Source organism: Gopherus flavomarginatus, chromosome 21, assembly GCF_025201925.1.
Source record: "Gopherus flavomarginatus isolate rGopFla2 chromosome 21, rGopFla2.mat.asm, whole genome shotgun sequence".
Classification (NCBI taxonomy): Eukaryota; Metazoa; Chordata; order Testudines; family Testudinidae; genus Gopherus; species Gopherus flavomarginatus.
Window position 1 is genome coordinate 15,567,844 of NC_066637.1, and position 18,552 is coordinate 15,586,395.

Sequence of the window (18,552 nt, forward strand, 5' to 3'; positions counted from 1 at the left end):
CATCATCCCTCATGTTACTTCATTGAATTACCATAAAGGTCCTTTGTTTTCATACCTGAAAGTCTGTTACACCTATTAAAGCTATTGGAAAGAGCATATCATGCATGAAACATTCACGTAGTTTAAAATAGCTTGAAATAATTTAATTAGTTATGAACCTTACCCATAAGCCATTGATGGGTGTTTTTTGCTTGTTAAAAGCATCAATATTTTATTTTAAAGAATGCACCCAAGACTTTTGCTTCTATGTGACATTAAAGCTCTGATAACATTTGTGACATTGCTCTCATATGCTTTATGGAAGTATGCTTATGAATATGATATAACTGGAGTATGCTTTACGCAAAAGATCTCTTGTAGGGTAGTATAACAAAGGTTATAAACTACTGAATATGTTCCTCTTATTTGTATGCATGTATCATTCTTGTATCTGAAGCTAGAAATATGAAGTATAACTCTGAGGTCCTACTGTAATGATGGAAAAAGTGGGCCATTAATGGTGGTTTAGAATCTTGATGGCTCCCATTGACTAGGACAAGGTGGTTGTAAATGGTTTATTTACCTGCAAGCCTTCCTGTGTATGTGTGGGCCAACCCAGGAAGAACAGAGTCTAGGCATTCTTACATTGACGTGACCATGTCACATGATACTGGAATCTATCTTAAATCTGGTACTTTTCCATTCAGAAGGAGGGGTGGGGACTCAGAGAGACAAAAGATTCCCACCTTGTGCCAAAGCTATAAAAGGGGGTGGAGCAGGACAAAGGGGGCTGCCAGTCATAAGCAACCCCCTGCTTACCACCTGAGATGTCTACTAGAATTAACAAGGACTGTACCTGGTAGAAGATTGGGCCCAGACTAGGAAGGAGTCTAGTCTGCGAAAGAAACTTATTGAAACGTCTGAGGGTGAGATTATCTGTAATCAGTTTCCTAATGTATTAGGCTTAGACTTGCATGTTTTGCTTTATTTTGCTTGGTGACTTTGTTCTGTCTGTTATTACTTGAAACCACTTAAATCCTACTTTTTATACTTAATAAAATCACTTTTGTTTACTAATAAACCCAGAGTAAGGGATTAATACCTGGGAGAGCAAACAGCTGTGCATCCATCTCTCTCTCTCTCTCTCTCTCTCTCTCTCTCTCTCTCTCTCTCTCTCTCTCTCTCTCTCTCTCTCTGTGTTATAGAGGGTGGACAATTTACGAATTTGCCCTGTATAAGCTTTATACAGAGTAAAACTGTTTTGTTTTGGTGTTTGGAACCCATTGGGAACTGGGTGTCTGGGTGCTGAAGATTGAAAACAGCTCAGCAGGTTACCTGTTAAGTCTGCAGCTTTGGGGGCATGGACCAGACCCTGGGTCTGTGTTACAGCAGGCTAGTGTGCCTAGCTGAACAAGGGAGGGTTCTGGAGTCCCAAGCTGGCAGGGAAAACGGCTCCAAGGTAATTTCAGCATATCAGGTGACAGTCCCAAGGGTGACTGAACTCGTCTCAACCTTATGCTAGGGTTCTTCTCAGGAACAAGCTGTTGGCAGAAGCAAAACCTGACAACTTCACTAGAAGAGATTTTTATTGTTCCAGTGACAAGGTTTGGAAGCATTTTTCCACGTAAATTTAATCACAAAACATATTTGCACAATGTTTTACAAAGTGGTAAGTTTATATTTAACAGCTCATGCCCAAGGAATTCCTGGTGTTCAAAGGTCTGCATTCTAGTATAAACAGAGCACATGTCTCAATCATGCTTTTATATTGGTCTTTAGTAGGTGGTGTGTGTGTGTTTGTACACCACAGTGAAATCTTATCACACAGCATCCTGTGTCTTATCTACTGAGCTTACTCCACAACTTCTCTCTGGACTCATTATGTGTTAAAACAAGGCCAGATGATTTCTAAAACCTGATAGACTGAGAAATAGCATGGTTTAAGTATGGAGAGAGCCCTTATTGCCAGTACTTGTTAACATTTCCACCAAAAATAGGATGTCCTTTCTTAGCTCACATGGGAACAAAATACAGAGGGTTCTGCTCTGTTCTGAGTTGCTCTGATTTGCTACAACCTCCTGTACAGTCTTTCAGTGGAGAGCAGCAATACGCGTTTAGTGCTGCATGTCCAAACTGAATATGGACTAGTAAAACTGACTTAAACTAAAGAAGTATCAACAGATACTGGTGAATCTGGGCAAAGGGAAATGGGTCCTGAATGAGCAAAGGAATCTCGTAATGATTGCTTCCCATTTAGAAAAGGTGTATCTGCATTTGTACCAAAACACATTTACTGGATTTTAGCTCTGAGGATATAAATTAATCTGTCTCTTTCCAACACAGAAACCAATTACACATGAATGCTGGCCACAATAGTCTGTTCTGGGAATATGTTGTTGAGATGACCAATTCCTTGGCTAACAGGTTTGTTGTTTGGGTGGGAAAGATGCAATTGAGAAGTGGTAAGCCACAGATAACAGCTCAGCATTCTTGAATGAAATTATGTTAAGAGCCAGGCTTCATGGAATCAGACATTCAGATGATATTGGCTCAATGTAAAATGTATTCATTAGATAGCATTTAATTTGTATTTCAATAAGAAACCAGGGCTCTTGGGCCTGAAATTGGTTGGTCTCTGAGAGAAATCTGAAGAATCCCTATACAGTAGAGCAGAACCTCATTAATGCTCATCTAGTTTTTTCACAAATCCCAGCTCTTATCCCACATCCCAACATAATCGGAGTACTATGTGCTCAGTGCTGTGCAGACCATGGAATGGGTCAGTTTCCTGTCCTGAGGATCTTGCAATATAAGTAGGGGTTTAATAACAGACACAGCACTCTGAGGTGTAATATCACACCTCAATCTTATTTTAACAAAATACATAACAAGACTTAGTGTGGCTTTGTAAACAACAAATACTTGTGGTGTTTTGACAAAATGCATCTTTTGTTGCAACATCCTTGAGTCCTCCATATTGTTTGCCAATTGCTAATGCAGACTTACCTGCAATGTATGTCCTTAGTCACCGCAATGAATTGGTGGGATTCTGGTGTTCATCTTATACACAGGTTCTTCCCCTGACCTGCCTACAATTATGGGGTTCAGTATGGGGCAGGATTTGTGTTACAAGGAAACTAGGATGCTGCAAACTCTTAAAGGGGCTTGGGGAAGAATTTAAACACTTCCACATTAGAAAATTTGACCAAGAGATTTTGATCTTTCCACTTGCTGAAGTACATTCTCCTCATAAGCAGGGGCATCCTCTATCAGAAGTAGTATCATCAATGGTCTTTCTCTGACCAAACATGAGATTTGAAACTGGATTCTTTGTATGGCAGCATGGATGCTACTCCTGGGGCAATATGCCAATTAGAATGAAATCAGTGCATCATAACCACAATTATAAACCATGATGACGATATCTAGATATCACTGGATAGATGTGGGGAGACTAGATTAATGGGCATGTTACTACAGACCCAAACATGAGATTACTCATAGTAATCTCAAACCATTAAATTGGTTGGGCTTGAACATGCAAAACATCAAATCTCATGCCAACGTTAGTGAATGATGGGGCACGCCCTGCCCATCAGAATACACCTAAACAAAATATGGGCGTCAAAAGGCGTCAAACCACAAAAGAACAAGTGATGTTGCCACAAGAGAGCAAAAAAAACGTGTCTCTAACCCGTGACTGCAGAACATCTAAGGTATAATTAACTGAGCCTGGCATAGAATGCACATATTTTCCCATCTTTGTCCTTACAGGTAGGGCACATCACAGAGAATGCATCTTATATGCTTCATATACAAAGGATGAGCAGTACTAGGTGTGTCTCACATACCCAAATGAAATATTGACATCTTTGAGTTTGTTTTTTAGTGTCTTTTTGCAGCCAGTATTTCCATTGGTAGCATATTGATAGTGTTCAGGTGAACTCTCGTGCTTCAAAGATGTTCTTTTGTGTGTTCCCATGTACAATGACAGCAAGAAAGCATAGCAATAAACAAGCTTAAGCAAGCCTCCCGTGTGGTACCCCATAGAGATGAAAAGACAGAGGGAAAACCTCAGCAGTACCATAGGAAGAGTTTCTTTTGTCTTCACAACATCTACAGCAGTGTTTCTTTGCTACATTTTTTCATATCTAAGAAATATTTTTTCTTTGAAATTCTTTTGACAAAATAGGAATCCTCATTTAATTGTGTATGAAGAGTACTTCGTTATCTTTTTTGGCAGTTAAGGAGTTGATAATGTGGTTCAGACACAACTTTTGGCTTATCAACATGCTGAGCTCTTTTGACAGTCTGGCTCTAAATGGCAATTCCCCCCCCCGCCCCCCAACTCAGAATCATACCTAAACTTTAAATGCTCACACTGGTAAAGAGATGGTGCAAGATCATGTGGCTTAGCCTTGGTGATCCATGGAGCGGGAAGCTGGTTTAGTTGTGAATTATCTGTCGATAAGAATTCAGTATAGATGTCTCAGTTGAGTTCCATTGAATGTTATGAGTAGTGGAAACTTAAAGAAATTTACACCTGGGTACTATCAAATTTCCTTGTAATCTCCACCCATTTTCTTTTGAATAGCAACTCATCTAAGTGTTGATCTCTTGTGTACTGTTCCATTTCCTAAGGAAACATGGGAGTTTGAAATGTGATTCAGCTGTACTATAAAAGCAGTGTTAGTCCTTGCAAGGCTACTCAGCATCCTTCTATCTTGTTAGTTCAATGTGTCATATGCTAGCTACTTTCTCTCTTTAAAAGGTACACAGTTCTTCCCTTTATGCCAAGCTATGTGTAATACTTAATCACATGATTGCAGAGGCAGTTTGAGGCCTGAAACTGCAGTGATTGAATACAGTTGGAATGTAATGTTGCATCTGGAAAAATGGAAATGTATCCTGAGTTTTATCTTGACTGGCCTTTCACAGATTTACAGGCTTATATTATAGTTATTAGAACATGAATCTAGAAGGTAGTCATAACATTTAAATAGTCAGTGCTGAAATTGCCCTTTCTGAATCTTATTTTTAAAAACAATCCTAGTAACCTTGGTGTAGGCTAGCAATAGGCTTTTCTCAGTCTGTGCATTCAGGCTGGCAATATCTGCCTCTCCAGCTCTGAAAGCTACTTTGGCTGCATCTGGAAATTGTAGGAATTGATGTTTGAGCCCAGAAATAGCTATATCTGAGACTAGTAGAAGCAGCTGTCTAGTTAATATCCTGCACAGCACAAATATGAGGATGGCTGTTTTCAGCCTGGTAGCCTGTACATTCACTTTCCTTCTGTGCATTATTGTTCTGGTAATTCCTGTCACCTCTATTTCTTCAGAGCAGCGAACATCACTGCTCCAATGGGAAGAGCTGATCTGGTATCCCATCATAGTCCTGCCAGGAAACTACAGGCCTTGATTTATGCTGCAGGGGTGATGCTGATTAAGCAGGCTGGCTTTTCTCTTTCCTTGGAGGAGAGGGAAGGAAGCAACATATGTGTTGAAGTGCCACAGAAGCATCTTCATAGGTCTCTAGCAGCAGCACCACTTAGGCCTGGTCTACATTACGCGTTTAAACTGATTTTAGCAGCGTTAAACCGATTTAACGCTGTACCCGTCCACACAATGAGGCCCTTTATATCGATATAAAGGGCTCTTTAAATCGGTTTCTGTACTCCTCCCCAATGAGAGGAGTAGTGCTAAAATCAGTATTACCGTATCAGCTTAGGGTTAGTGTGGCCGCAAATCGACGGTATTGGCCTCCAGGAGGTATCCCACAGTGCTCCAGTGTGACTGCTCTGGACAGCAATCTGAACTCAGATGCAGTGGCCAGGTAGACAGGAAAAGCCTCACGAACTTTGGAATTTCATTTCCTGTTTGCCCAGCGTGGAGCTCTGATCAGCACGGGTGGCGATGTAGTCCCAAATCCAAAGAGAGCTCCAGCATGGACCGTACAGGAGATACTGGATCTAATCGCTGTATGGGGAGACAAATCTGTTCTATCAGAGCTCCGTTACAGAAGATGAAATGCCAAAGCATTTGAAAAAAATCTCCAGGCTATGATAGAGTCCACAGCACAGTGCTGCTTGACAAGCGTAACAGAAAGCCAAAGAATCAAATGGATGCTCACGGAGGGAGGGAGGGAGGGAGTACCAAGGACTCCAGCTATTTCACAGTCCCCGCAGTCTCCGAAAATCATTTTGCATTATTGGCTGAGCTCCCAATGCCTTTAGGGTCAAACACATTGTCCGGGGTAGACACGGTGCTGCACCAGTAAACAGTAGCATCCTCTCTCCACCCCTGCCTGGTGGCCGATGGTACAGTGCAGAAGGACTGATAGCCATCCTTGTCATGAGCCCGTGAGTGCTTCTGGCTGGCCTGGGTAAAAATAGGAATGATTCCCAGTCATTCCCAGTAGATGGTACAGAACGGCTGGTAACCGTCGTCCTCATAGCAACTGGAGGCTGAGCTCCACCAGCCCCCTCCCTTTCATGTGTAAAGAAAAGATTCTGTGCTGCCTGGACTATCATAGCAGCGGAATGCTGGGCTCCTCTCCCCCACATCACTTAATGTCCTGCCTGGACTATCATAGCAGCTGGAGGCTGCCTCCCCCTCATTTTATCTCAGTAACAAGTCAGTGTTTTATTCCTGCATTCTTTATTACTTCATCACACAAATGGGGGGGACACTGCCACGGTAGCCCAGGAAGGTTTGGGGAGGACGGAAGCAACGGGTGGGGTTGTTGCAGGGACACCCCCTAGAATGGCATGCAGCTCATCATTTCTGCGGGATCTGACATGGAGCGGCTGTGCTCTCCGGTTCTCTAGTACACTTGCCCCATATTCTGGGCAGGACTGACTCTATTTTTAGATACCATAAAGGAGGGATTGACTCGGAGTCATTCCCATTTTTGTCTTTGCACCCCCCGCCGACCGCAGCCAGGGGCACCCATGACAGCAGCAGACGGTACAGAACGACTGATAACCGTGTCTGCTGTCATGCAAAGGCAAATGAATGCTGCTGTGTAGCGTTGCAGTATCGCCTCTGTCAGTGGCATCCAGTACACATACGGTGACAGTAAAAAAACAAAAACAAACGCTGAACGGGCTCCATGTTTGCCGTGCCATGGCGTCTACCAGGGCAATCCAGGGAAAAAGGGCGTGAAATGATTGTCTGCCGTTGCTTTCCCGGAGGAAGGAATGATTGACATTTACCCAGAAACACCCGCGACAATCATTGTTGCCCCATCAGGCACTTGGATCTCAACCCAGAATTCCAAGGGGCAGGGGAGGCTGCGGGAACCATGGGATAGCTACGGAATAGCTACCCACAGTGCAACGCTCCAGAAATCGACGCTAGCCTCGGACCATGGACGCACACCGCTGAATTAATATGCTTAGTGTGGCCACATACGCTTGACTTTATACAACGTGTTTTACAAAACCGGTTTATGTAAAATCGGAATAATCCCGTAGTGTAGACGTATCCTTACATGCAGAGCGTATCAGGTTGTTTAGAAGCAGAGGATTTTTAAGGGCATCTGAAACGTGCTGTGGTTGACTTGCAGGTCAGCTCTTGGAAGAAAAATTGAGTGGGCAGAACTTGGCTAGCCTAAAATTCTGTAGTCTTGCTTAGTACATGTTTCATATGTCTGTGCCAATGCACAGTAGTTAGCACCTTCCCAAGGGTATGCTGTCTTTTTCTTTGCTTATTGCAATACTCGAATGTACAGTAGCAGCAATTGCCTTTAAAATACTTGTGTTACTGCAAATACAGGATGATAGTGTCAAAAACCAATCTATTATCTAATTTGCTTGGAAGACTGAATCTTCACTCTTCAATTCAATTCTCATTCTTCTCTCCCCACTCCTCCCATTTTTCTCCCTCTTCTCCCAAAAAACAAGTCTCCAGAGGTTTGTGTTAAGAGTGGTGGGGAAAATGAAGACTGATTTTGTTTGTTTTTTTCCCCAGATGTCAACTTGGTGACTTCATTTTTCCAGGTGTTACATGAGACAAGTCAGCCTGGCAGTAGGGAATGCATTCTAAAACTGAGAACAAGTTGACTTTATTGATCAGTGATTTATGATGGGAACCCTGATTTATCATCAGTATAATGTAATTCCTGGCTTACGTTCAGAAGAAAACTTAATTTTAGATTAAAATTACCACCATATTTAAAAGGCCCAGGTTTCTTTTTCCACTGGAGGAATGAAGAAATATATGCTGAGAACATAATTTTAATCTATTATTTAAAAGATGGCACCCTTCTTCCACTCTCCACAAAAATTATCTTTGCGTTCTACTTAAAGGAACCGGGGCTTTATGCTTCTTTTCTATGAAATGCAGTTAAATTATGGCATAAGGATGGAAAAACTAAACTAGTGGAATGATGGAAGTTAATGCTGTTACTGCATAGGCTGTGCATAGATTCTGAATGATAATGATAATTTTGACAGTTTTCCAGAGTGACTGAAGTGTCTGGGATGGAAGCTGAAGCGTTTTGCTTGCTTTTGATTTACAACTAGTAAAAATATATGGATGTAATATTTACTAAAAATTTTCCCACAGAGCTGTGTTGTGTGTTTGGGCATGGATGCAAATAATGGGTTAAATCTCTTCACCTAAATAGAATTAGTATTCAACATTTCAGCTTTTAAGTAATACATTTCAGAGTTCTCTTGAGACGGCGCACTGCAGTTTTCCTAATATCTAGTTACGCTATCTTGCATTCACAACTGACAGCATGCTGGCAGCAATGCAGTATGAATGACTAAAACCATATGATACATCCTCAATGTAGCAGAAGGGGACCATATTGCATGTAGTGAATTTAATATTAAGCAGTCAGTCAGTCCAGAAGGTGAGATGGCCAAATGAGGTTTGAAAAATAAGGATGCTACTTGTACATGTGACTAGCAGCCTAAATGCAGATAGGACATTGGAAATGAAAGCTAAAATATTTGTGGCAAATACAAATTTCAGCCTAAATATTTTAGATTGTTTGGCAGTAAATAATTGGTAGAGAAAAGACACTGGTAATATCTTTCTGTACCACTTTAGCATTCAGTTACATATTGGAGAGTTGATGTAATGCTACCATGCCAAGTATCTCTGCCCTGCAGTGGCAGGGGAAGAGTAAATGCGCTCAGCCTGTCATATTGTAATGCACTAGTGCAGGACCTAGTCAATGCTGCTGCTACTGTATTAGGATATGATAAATTCAGGTGCCACTGGTCATGGATTAAGACCGAAAATTGCAGCACACCCACAGCTGCCTTTGTTCTTCCCTGCTGAAATGATCCCTTGGCATTCAACTGCATTTGAAATGCAAACCTATTGCAGTCTGTGAGGGGGGGAGTGTTGGGGCTTATGATACACTCTGTGAATTTAGAATTGTTTAATGTGTCACAATCGTCCCATAAAATCCAGTCAGTATACTAGGTTTTTTTTATAAACGTGAAAATGTGGTGAAATTATTCCTATTGGAAGATTTAACACTGTGCTGGCAAGATTATGAAATTGACCCAGAAAATGCACTGTTTCCTCTCCTTTCAACGTTCTTAATCCTATCATAGTTGGATTAAAATAAATAAATATTTTTTGGGGTAGACCTCCATATTCGTGACTTGCATCTTCTAATTTTAGCTGTAAAACTATTTGTCTGAGTGTGAACAAAAATAACATACCTTGCTATAAGTAGAGATTATAGGAATGCTTTTAATTGTCATTTGGTAGACTGTATTTACTGGATTAGTGCAGGCAAATTTCTTAATGGCAGTGATCAGTCATACTCTGTAACTAGCCTTTCAAATTCCCAGGCTCCGTCAGGGCGTTTGTTGAGTGAAAGGTCTGCGCAGATTTTGTGACCTGCTGCATTCCAAAGGTTTACATAACGGAAACTTTCTGTTGGCTGTTTAGCTGACTGAGTCAGTGGACCCTGGTTCCTTTTAACTGCTGGTTGCAGAAGCCAAGCTTCTGTTAAACTATAAAAAGAAGCTTTATTCTAAATGGGAGAATCCCTTGTTGCCTGATGAAGCTACTGTTTCTTGGGGTTCAATTGGCTTTAGTGAGCTGGGAATGCATCTGTTTTTTTCCAGAGATAAAGCTTTGGCTTTTACTAAACTTGAGTGAATGAGTGTCTGTAGGAATGTTTCTCTTCAAGAATAGTTGCACAAGCTTGGCCTAAGCAAGGTGATGAACAACAATCTTGGACATGTTAAAATCCACTGAAGAAACCTTGTTGCCATCCTCTGCATAATTCTACAGTACTTTGTTCACCACATATAGCTTTCCATGTGTGAAGGGAAGATGATTGCCAGATATTTTCACACTAATCCAATGATGGATTCATAATTCAACAATGTTAAACTAAAGTGTCAATTATAAATTGCAGGATTAAATCTATTACCATACTTTGGCATATATTCTTAAAGGGGCACGGTCTTTAATAATTTTTTTAAATGCCTTAATGTTTATAAATAGCACATCAAAATAGGATGTATTATAGAGCGTTTGAAAGTTTAGTAGGTACTCTGTTTAAAAATAAATTCTTAATTTAAAAAGATTATTCAGAGAGCATAACGTAATAACGTTTAATAAAACGGATTACAAAATTTTTTTTTACTCATCTCTCGTTGATCGGTGGAAATATAATCAGTGTTTAGTTGATTTCAATTGCTGGTTCTTCTAGTTAGTCCAGTGTTAGAGTAAGGGTTGCATATATTGCAAGGAAGGTATAGCAAATCATGTAATTCTGCAGATATGCATTATGGGTTGTTTTTTTTGGAGAAGATGGGATTCTATTTCTGGACTGATGGGTATTGGTCACTAATGGAGCAACTGTTTCTCCTGGCCTGTGTTCCTGTCAGTATTAGACCAGACTTGTTTGCTGGCAACCTGGAAGAAAACATAAAACCATGCAGTTAAGTCATGAACCTTAAGACTTAAGAAAATTGAGGAGGATAATTCAGAGTGATTTGAATAAAATAGGAACACAATATAGATGAGTGGCAAGGATAAATGAGAAAACCTGGAAATTCTGATGGTAAGCCTGTTGGTGGAGTACTTACCACCAATACCATACTTCTGCTAATGATAAATATGGGAAAACTATTGGTGGCCATCAAGAATGATACAGCGGCTTAAAGGAGAATAATCTTAATAAAAAGAGATGGAAGATGAGAGGAAATCTTGGAAAAGAAATGAGGGGAACATTGAAGTCCCCTGGAAATTTCCACTGCATGCATCTGACGAAGTGGTTATTCACCCACGAAAGCTCATGCTCCAAAACGTCTGTTAGTCTATAAGGTGCCACAGGATTCTTTGCTGCTTTTACAGATCCAGACTAACACAGCTACCCCTCTGATAATTGAAGTTCAGAACACTCAAACAGGAGACAGGTGCTAAAAAGCTATCTAACTCCATTCATACCTCCTTTGGTTTATGGTGGACATCAGCTCAAAGGACAGTGAATATTAAGCTAGCACCAATAAACCTTTTAAAAAGAAATGATCCCCCCAAGATTTTCTTCAAAAATCTGCTAATGGAAAGGGTTGGATCTGGGCCTGATGACAGACTTCTTGGCATCCTTCCTTTCTTCTATTTCAGTGGTTCTGCTCTATTTTTTCTTGCTGACCTCCCTTGTGTCTCATGTTCAATTATTTTTGTCAGACATGTCGGCAAATAGCAGCATTTTCAGACTTATGAACTGCTGCTTTTATTGAACAGGCCCAAAGTTTGACAGATCAGATCTATAAATGTACATGAAGTATTCATTTTGTGTATATTTACGCTCAATGTCGCTTATCCTAAATTGGTCCTATTCACTGGCATTAATGCCTGTTTAAAATATTAGCTGGTAAGAGGTAGCGTAAGCAGCTTAGTCTATTTTTGCCTAAGCTGGTCCATGATTTTTAGCATTTTCCACATGTGGTAATGTTGTTAAACAATCTTCATCTCTCCTGGTGGACCAAATGCCCTGTTCTCGCTTACCAGCTCCCCATTTCTTGTGCTTGGGGACTAGAGTTTTGAGTCATAAGCATTAGGTGCGCTGATGAGATAGAATGTGTAAAAATCATTCGGGACTGTCCCTCCTTAAGATACAGTGTTTTTAGAAATAGTGTGTGCCCTGCAGTCTGAGACTGATGGAAAGTTTTACCCTCCCTTAATGCCATCCTGGTTCCTACTATGGTTGTGCCTCTTGCATGTGCCGGTAACAAGGCATATATGTCATGTATTCTTAGAGCATTCAAGGACACCCGTGCAGGATAGATACTCTGCTTGGAACTGTACTTCTATGATACAACTGGAATAAATATAGGCATTTGAAGATATTGTCGTGAAGAAAACTAGTCCCTGGAGTTTATAGGGCTAAATACCAGAAGTAGCAAATTGGCTAATTTGTCTAGATTTTCAACCTATTGCTGCTTCAGTGGAAATTTCTCATTTTTATACGTGTTGACATGCTACAGTCAAAGAATGAAAATAGTGTTAGCAGGTAAACTAATTTAAACTCTAATTGCTACTTTGAAAATTGGCAGTTTGAGTATGTGTGCGCACATGTGGCTGAGACTAAAGGAAACTTTCCACTCGACACCTACAATAACTAATCTTTTTATTACAAATAGTAAGGTAAGATCTTTGTGGCTGGAATAAACTGAATCAGAAATGTTGATCTAATCTTTGTCTGCAAATCTTTTCTTCTTTCAGATGGGAGGAGGAACTGGCAAAGCGAATGAGTCTGGAGTCTATGGTGGAAACCCTGCAAGAGGTGGGTTTTGAGTGGGATCTGGACTTCCTTAGTACTGACCACCATTCGTCCAACTTTTGAGCTAGAATACATAATAGTATAGGTTTTTCCCCTTTAATCTGGTAATTTAAAATTAATATTTTGTTTGGATTAATTACTCTTTGATCCTAAGAGTCTTGAGCCCTTGTAGTTATGGCAGCTGAATTACCTCCTGCTGGATAGAGCTGTTAAATATTTGAAACCTTAGGCTGCTTGATGTTGAATTTTATGACCAAAGCAGGAGGAGTGCCTTGATTCACTTAGTTCAGTCTTCAAGCAATGCATCTTTATTCTTCAGTATATGCAATGAATGGGATGTTAATCCTGTATCAGTTCTTTTGCAGAAGGCAATCTCTTAACTTAATGAAGGTAAAGGGGTTGCTTCTTTGGAGTGTTCAGCTACAGTAGTCCAAGTCGTTAGCCTCTCATCATCATGAGAACCCTTCTTAATAGAACAAAACCAATCCCTGAATTGGGGTTCTCTTAACATCGGAAGTTCTTAGTGTTCAGATTGAAGTAGGGGAAAATATGCTGATATGATGCAACCCCTGGACCACACTCCATCTAAATATTCTCCTTTCCTTCACTCCCACTATTCTCTTGGTTGAGCAGCAAGATAAGCCAGTCCTGAAACTCACCCATGCTCCCTCCACCCCTTGTGTTTGTAGCAGAGTAGCAGTGGGGCTATTGAGGTTGGTGCAGGTGGTACAGGCAGGCTTTCAAGGCTACCAGCTATTTTCCACCTTTGTGAAACTTAGCAGTTAAGTAAATGCTTCCAGATATTTAGCTCTTTCCTTATTTTCTGTCTCATAGGAGGCTCAAGAAGCTGACGCTGTCCAGGAAGAGTTAAATGATAAGATTGAGCGGCTGAAAGCAGAGCTTGTTGTCTTTAAGGGTCTGATGAGTGATGTAAGTACCCTGGGAAGTAGAGTGGCCCATCTCCACCTGCTTTTGTGAAATCTATCTGTCATGCAAATGGCTTCATTCATAAAAAGGTTATGGTTTTAATGAGTGCTGCTTTGTAGTTAGTATTATGGCTGCCTTTATGATCTAATGCATCAGACAGATCACCCCCCTCCCCCCGCTTCCTGTCTGGTCTGTGTAGAGATGCATTAAACTTGCTGCTTAGCCCGTAACCCTGACTTCCCATTTCCCTTCTCACCAGCTAGCAACGAACTCATTCAAATTTGCAGCCTTTGAAATAATGCATTGGAGAATCCACATGCTATTAGGGTAAAAGTTGAACCATTATGCAGCCATTGGTACTCTTCTAATACAGGGTGATTTTGTTTTGAGTCCTACAAGCAGTTATTGTCAGAAAGGAAATCTAAAACGGCAGTCCCAATTCTACCTTTGTGAAAGGCTCTTATCGAGACTATCCTAATTCCTGTGTCATTGGTTCCAGGATATGGCTTTGTCTGCAGTGCTGCTGTCTCCTTTTAGAAAACTTATAAACTGTGTATATCTCTGGAGTTCTACCATTGTCCTCCTTTGAGTCTACAATTTCCCCCAAAGCTGTGGCATCTGGTATTGTCATGACTGGCAGTTTTGAGAACTTTGTCTTACAGTCTGGCTGTAGTCGTAGCATATTGTCTGACTGTCAATGTGTAGGGTGTGTAGGGCTAGTGTGCAAATATAGGTGAGAGGAAAATGCATAAGTAAGATGAAAGGTTCACCTGGCTTCTCTTTTACTGAAGAGTTGCTGATGCCAGCAGTGTAGCTAAAATCATTCATGATGCATATCTAGTCTGTCATTTTATAAGAATTTTATATCCCCCCCTCCCGCCCCCCCAGTCTGATGCAAGCTTGCAGAACCTGCTCCGTGAAGTTGCATCCATCCTCTGAGGGCTGTTAGCCCTACTCCTAAAAAAAAAAAAAAATGCAGCCATTCACTGGCCCCCTTTTTGGGTGGTTTATCAAAAACAGAAATACTTGCTGGGTTAAATACAGTCTGAAGGAGAGCAATTTAGAGAGACAAGGTAGGTGAGGTAATATATTTTATTGGCCCAACATCTGTTGGTGAAAGACAAGCTTACGCCAGAGCTCTTCATGTCTGGGAAAGTTACTTGGAATGTGAGCTATTTGTTACAGCTGCATCCTTCCACTGTAATTTTCTACTGTGCATACTGAGGGAGGTAGTGAATACAACATCCGGTCGTATTTGAAGTACAAGTGCTTCCTCCAGGCTTTCTGAACTCTGCAAAATGGAGCTAAACAGAGTGGTAGAGAATGCCACAAAGCTGTGTGGAAAGCCGTAACTGTTTTTGCATAGTTACCCAATGATATTCAGGAAAAATAGCCTAACTAAATGACTTGCAGGTTATGTTTTTGTCCTGTTGACAAACTGCACAGATACAAATACTCTTTATCAAAACTTTTGTCAAATGTTTTCATGTTTGTGTAAATTTTTTTCTGAACACAAACACTTTGATTAAAAACAATCTTCTCTAGTCTACTTACTTTTCATGTGGAAAAAGATTACCCTGGATAGAGGAAATTAAAAACAAAACAAACCTTTCTGATTTAGTTAGCGAAAGTAGTGCTTACAGAGTAATGCACGTCTCTGACTGGTGTTTTCCCAAATAGCCTGCTTTCACATAGTATCACTTGCATTCAGGCCAGTCCTTCCCAACACAGCATAGTTTTTTCTAGCACAGAAACTCTACAGTTGTAAATGGAGAAAATCTCCTCAGTCATGCAGCAACATTGCCAATGGGGAAGGAGGAGTAGCTACTTTAAAAATAATATATGTAACTATTGTCTAATGTGCAGCACAATATGATGCAGTGGCATACAGTTCTCTGCTGGGACAGAAGACAGATTAATGTGGGTATTACTCTTGCTCTGTACCACACTCACGTGAACTTCTATAGACCTAGCCCTGTTTTAACTTTTTTTGTTATATATGTGAAATTGGTGCACAATTTTTTCAGAGCAGAATCTGACTAACTTTTCTTTACAATGAAGTGCTAACTTCCTATCTGAAGTGGGCAAAAATGATGAAGTATCATCAAATCGCCCATCTTGTTCTTTGCTTGCTTAACAGGTTTAAGTCTTTTTCCATCCATTTCATAGCTTCACTGAGTCCATAAAGGTTGACTTTTGCTGGGTCTAGGAGTCACTCATTCCCACAGCAGAGAATCTCAGTAGCTAGTATTCATTCTCAAACACTTGTTTGTATTGGAATCAGATTTGAAAGTGTTAGTTCCGGTAGCTGTCTAATCTAGACTATCCTTGTGCTGCCTTTCCCTGGAGAACAGGCTCCATGTGACGTAAGAATGGTATGCTCTGGCTTTATAGAGATATAGTGGGTATCTCTTCTCTTGAACTGTAACAATAGAAGATAATCCACTACTGTCCTTCCTGCAGCCCATGACAGACCTGGACACAAAGATCCAAGAAAAGGCCATGAAGGTGGACATGGACATCTGCCGTCGAATCGATATTACAGCTAAGCTGTGCGATGTAGCACAGCAGCGCAACTCTGAAGATGTTTCCAAGATATTCCAGGTGATTAGGCCCTGAATTTTCTGTAGGGCAGGACAAGATGGCAATATGAGGGAGGGGAAAGCGAGGGAATATTGGGGAGTTTAGTTCAGGCTCAAACTTCATCTAACATTCTCAACTTCTTTTGAAATTTCTCCCCAGTAGACTTCTTTTCTTCCTGAATCTATCTCTAGTTGTAGCAATGATCCACATATTAAGACTTGAGAGTTTATAGAAAACCTTCCAAAGAGAGCTCAGAATGTCCTCTGAAAAATACTCTTAAAGTTTGGTGGTAGTTTACAAGTAACTGTACAAAAAAGCCTCCTGGGATTCCATGTTCGTCTAAACGGTTCCATCAGATTTGCTCTCCAAGTAAGAGGATTTTAACTTCATGCAGTATACTTGCGTCCTGTGATCTCCAAGTTGAGCCGTTATTTTTGGCTCATACGCCATGATGAGAAATAAATAAACTCTGTGACTGATGGTTAGTTAACTACAATTACTCTGATATGTGAGGGTGAATAGAATACAGTTTACTTGCCCATAGCTATATTGGCTGTGTAATACTAACAGTGGAAAAAGTGTAACTTATTTTGATCCAAAAGTAGGCAGTTATAGCTCAAAAACCAGAGCTACTGAGTGATCGAGTGCCTTTAGCACAGTCTCTCTTTTTTTATCATGACTGCATTTTAAATTGGTCACTGGCCCTTCCAACTTACCTCAACTTCCCTTTCCGTCTTTGAATAAATAGATCTGACTTTTTAAATCTTTCTAATACAGTAGCTACTTAGGGCTGCACTGTACAAACACTTTTTAAAAAAAAAAAAAGTCCTTGCCCTTCTCTTGAGCCTTTCACGTGGATGTGTCTTAAATGTGACGAACAGTAAACTCTCCTCTAGTCCGAATCAACTTTTTAATCTGTCTTATAAAATGCTAAGGTAAATGTGAGTTTTCATTAGCTTTTTTATTTTGGGCAGGGGGTAATCTGGACAGAAATTGATTCAAATTTCCTACTAGATGGGGGAGAGAATTGCAGCTCCCCTGTGTTCATCACTATTCCATTTTTCTAAAGAAATCTTGTCTTTTAACTTTGATAAGTGGTAAAACTGTGCTACTGCTCTAAATTGAGTACACAGTTTTGATCAAATATGCAGTGGTTAAAATCATCAGCACAAAGAGCAACACCGACAAATTAGTGAAAATTAAAGAGGAGATTTGGCATTTTTGTGCTTTAAATGTGTTAGACTATATCACACCATCTGTAAATACTCATGAATATTTGTGCTGAAGTCCCATGGGACAAAAGAATGATCCTTCACTTCGCAGGGTTAGCTTTTGGGTCTCTTTGCACATCTATCAACTGCATTTATTTGGGTTTGTTCAAATATTTTCACAGTTCAGTTCCCACATATCTCTTGTACTGTCAAAGTGATGACTAGCAATCTGTGCTTGTGATAGTGGGGTGGGAATAGCAAAGGAATCAAGATTGCCTTTGAGTGTTGTGTACTTTCTGTGAGTATTCAGCTCTGAAAACACCAGGCTTCTGATGGTAGTGGCAAGAAAGGGAGAGACTGTCATTGCCCGGGCAGCAGGCTTGAGAGCATTCTTGCCAGCTTATGCTTGGTCCCTGTATCGTTCTAGCCTTCGCATGCTCTTCTGTAGCCCATATAATGTTGCCAGCGAGTACATCCTGTACGTAGAGCTCTGGCAGTCTGCAGCTTGCTTTGCTCTGTGCCATTTTGAACTGCTTCCTTTTGCTCTACGTTCACCACTTAACAGATGCGATTCCTGTCCTTAATGCATTCAGTCACTCATGCACCTGAATCACTGGGTACTGATGAATCATTATCTTCCACCCAACCTAACACCTCTCCTTTCTTATCTCTGCACCCTTCGGTGCAGCACCTCAGTTGAACCTCCCAGTCACTGCCCTTCTCTCCAATTAAGGTGGCTTCCAAAAAGAAAGAACGCAAGCTAACATCTGACGAAGACCTCTCTGAGCAGGATGGAGACAATGGCAGATTATCAGATGACGAAGTCAGCTGTTCTCTGAACATTACAGATGAAATGAAGCGAATGTTTAATCAGCTGTGAGTATTCTGTAGAGTATGATGTCTTTATTGTGGGACTTTCAGGTCAACTGAGATGCCAAATTCAGATTTTTGTTGTTGCAATCCAAGACCCCAGTGTGTTTCCACAAACTTTCTAAACCTCCAGTAGAAATAGTTTTTCACCAAATATTCAGCATTAGTTGAACTCAGACTGCAGAATTTTGGTAGTGCATAAGACTCTCAGTGAAGT

At 40.6% G+C, this 18,552-nt stretch overlaps 1 protein-coding gene across 1 annotated transcript in view; it reads left to right on the top strand.

Annotated features, from left to right (window-relative positions):
- Positions 1–18,552, top strand: part of IFFO2 (intermediate filament family orphan 2) — a 55,362-nt gene that overhangs the window by 20,966 nt on the left and 15,844 nt on the right. Inside the window, exons 2-5 of the mRNA XM_050931341.1 lie at positions 12,687–12,747; positions 13,579–13,674; positions 16,135–16,275; positions 18,199–18,341. Coding sequence (XP_050787298.1) covers positions 12,687–12,747; positions 13,579–13,674; positions 16,135–16,275; positions 18,199–18,341 — 441 coding nt within the window. The remainder of the gene's footprint in view (positions 1–12,686; positions 12,748–13,578; positions 13,675–16,134; positions 16,276–18,198; positions 18,342–18,552) is intronic.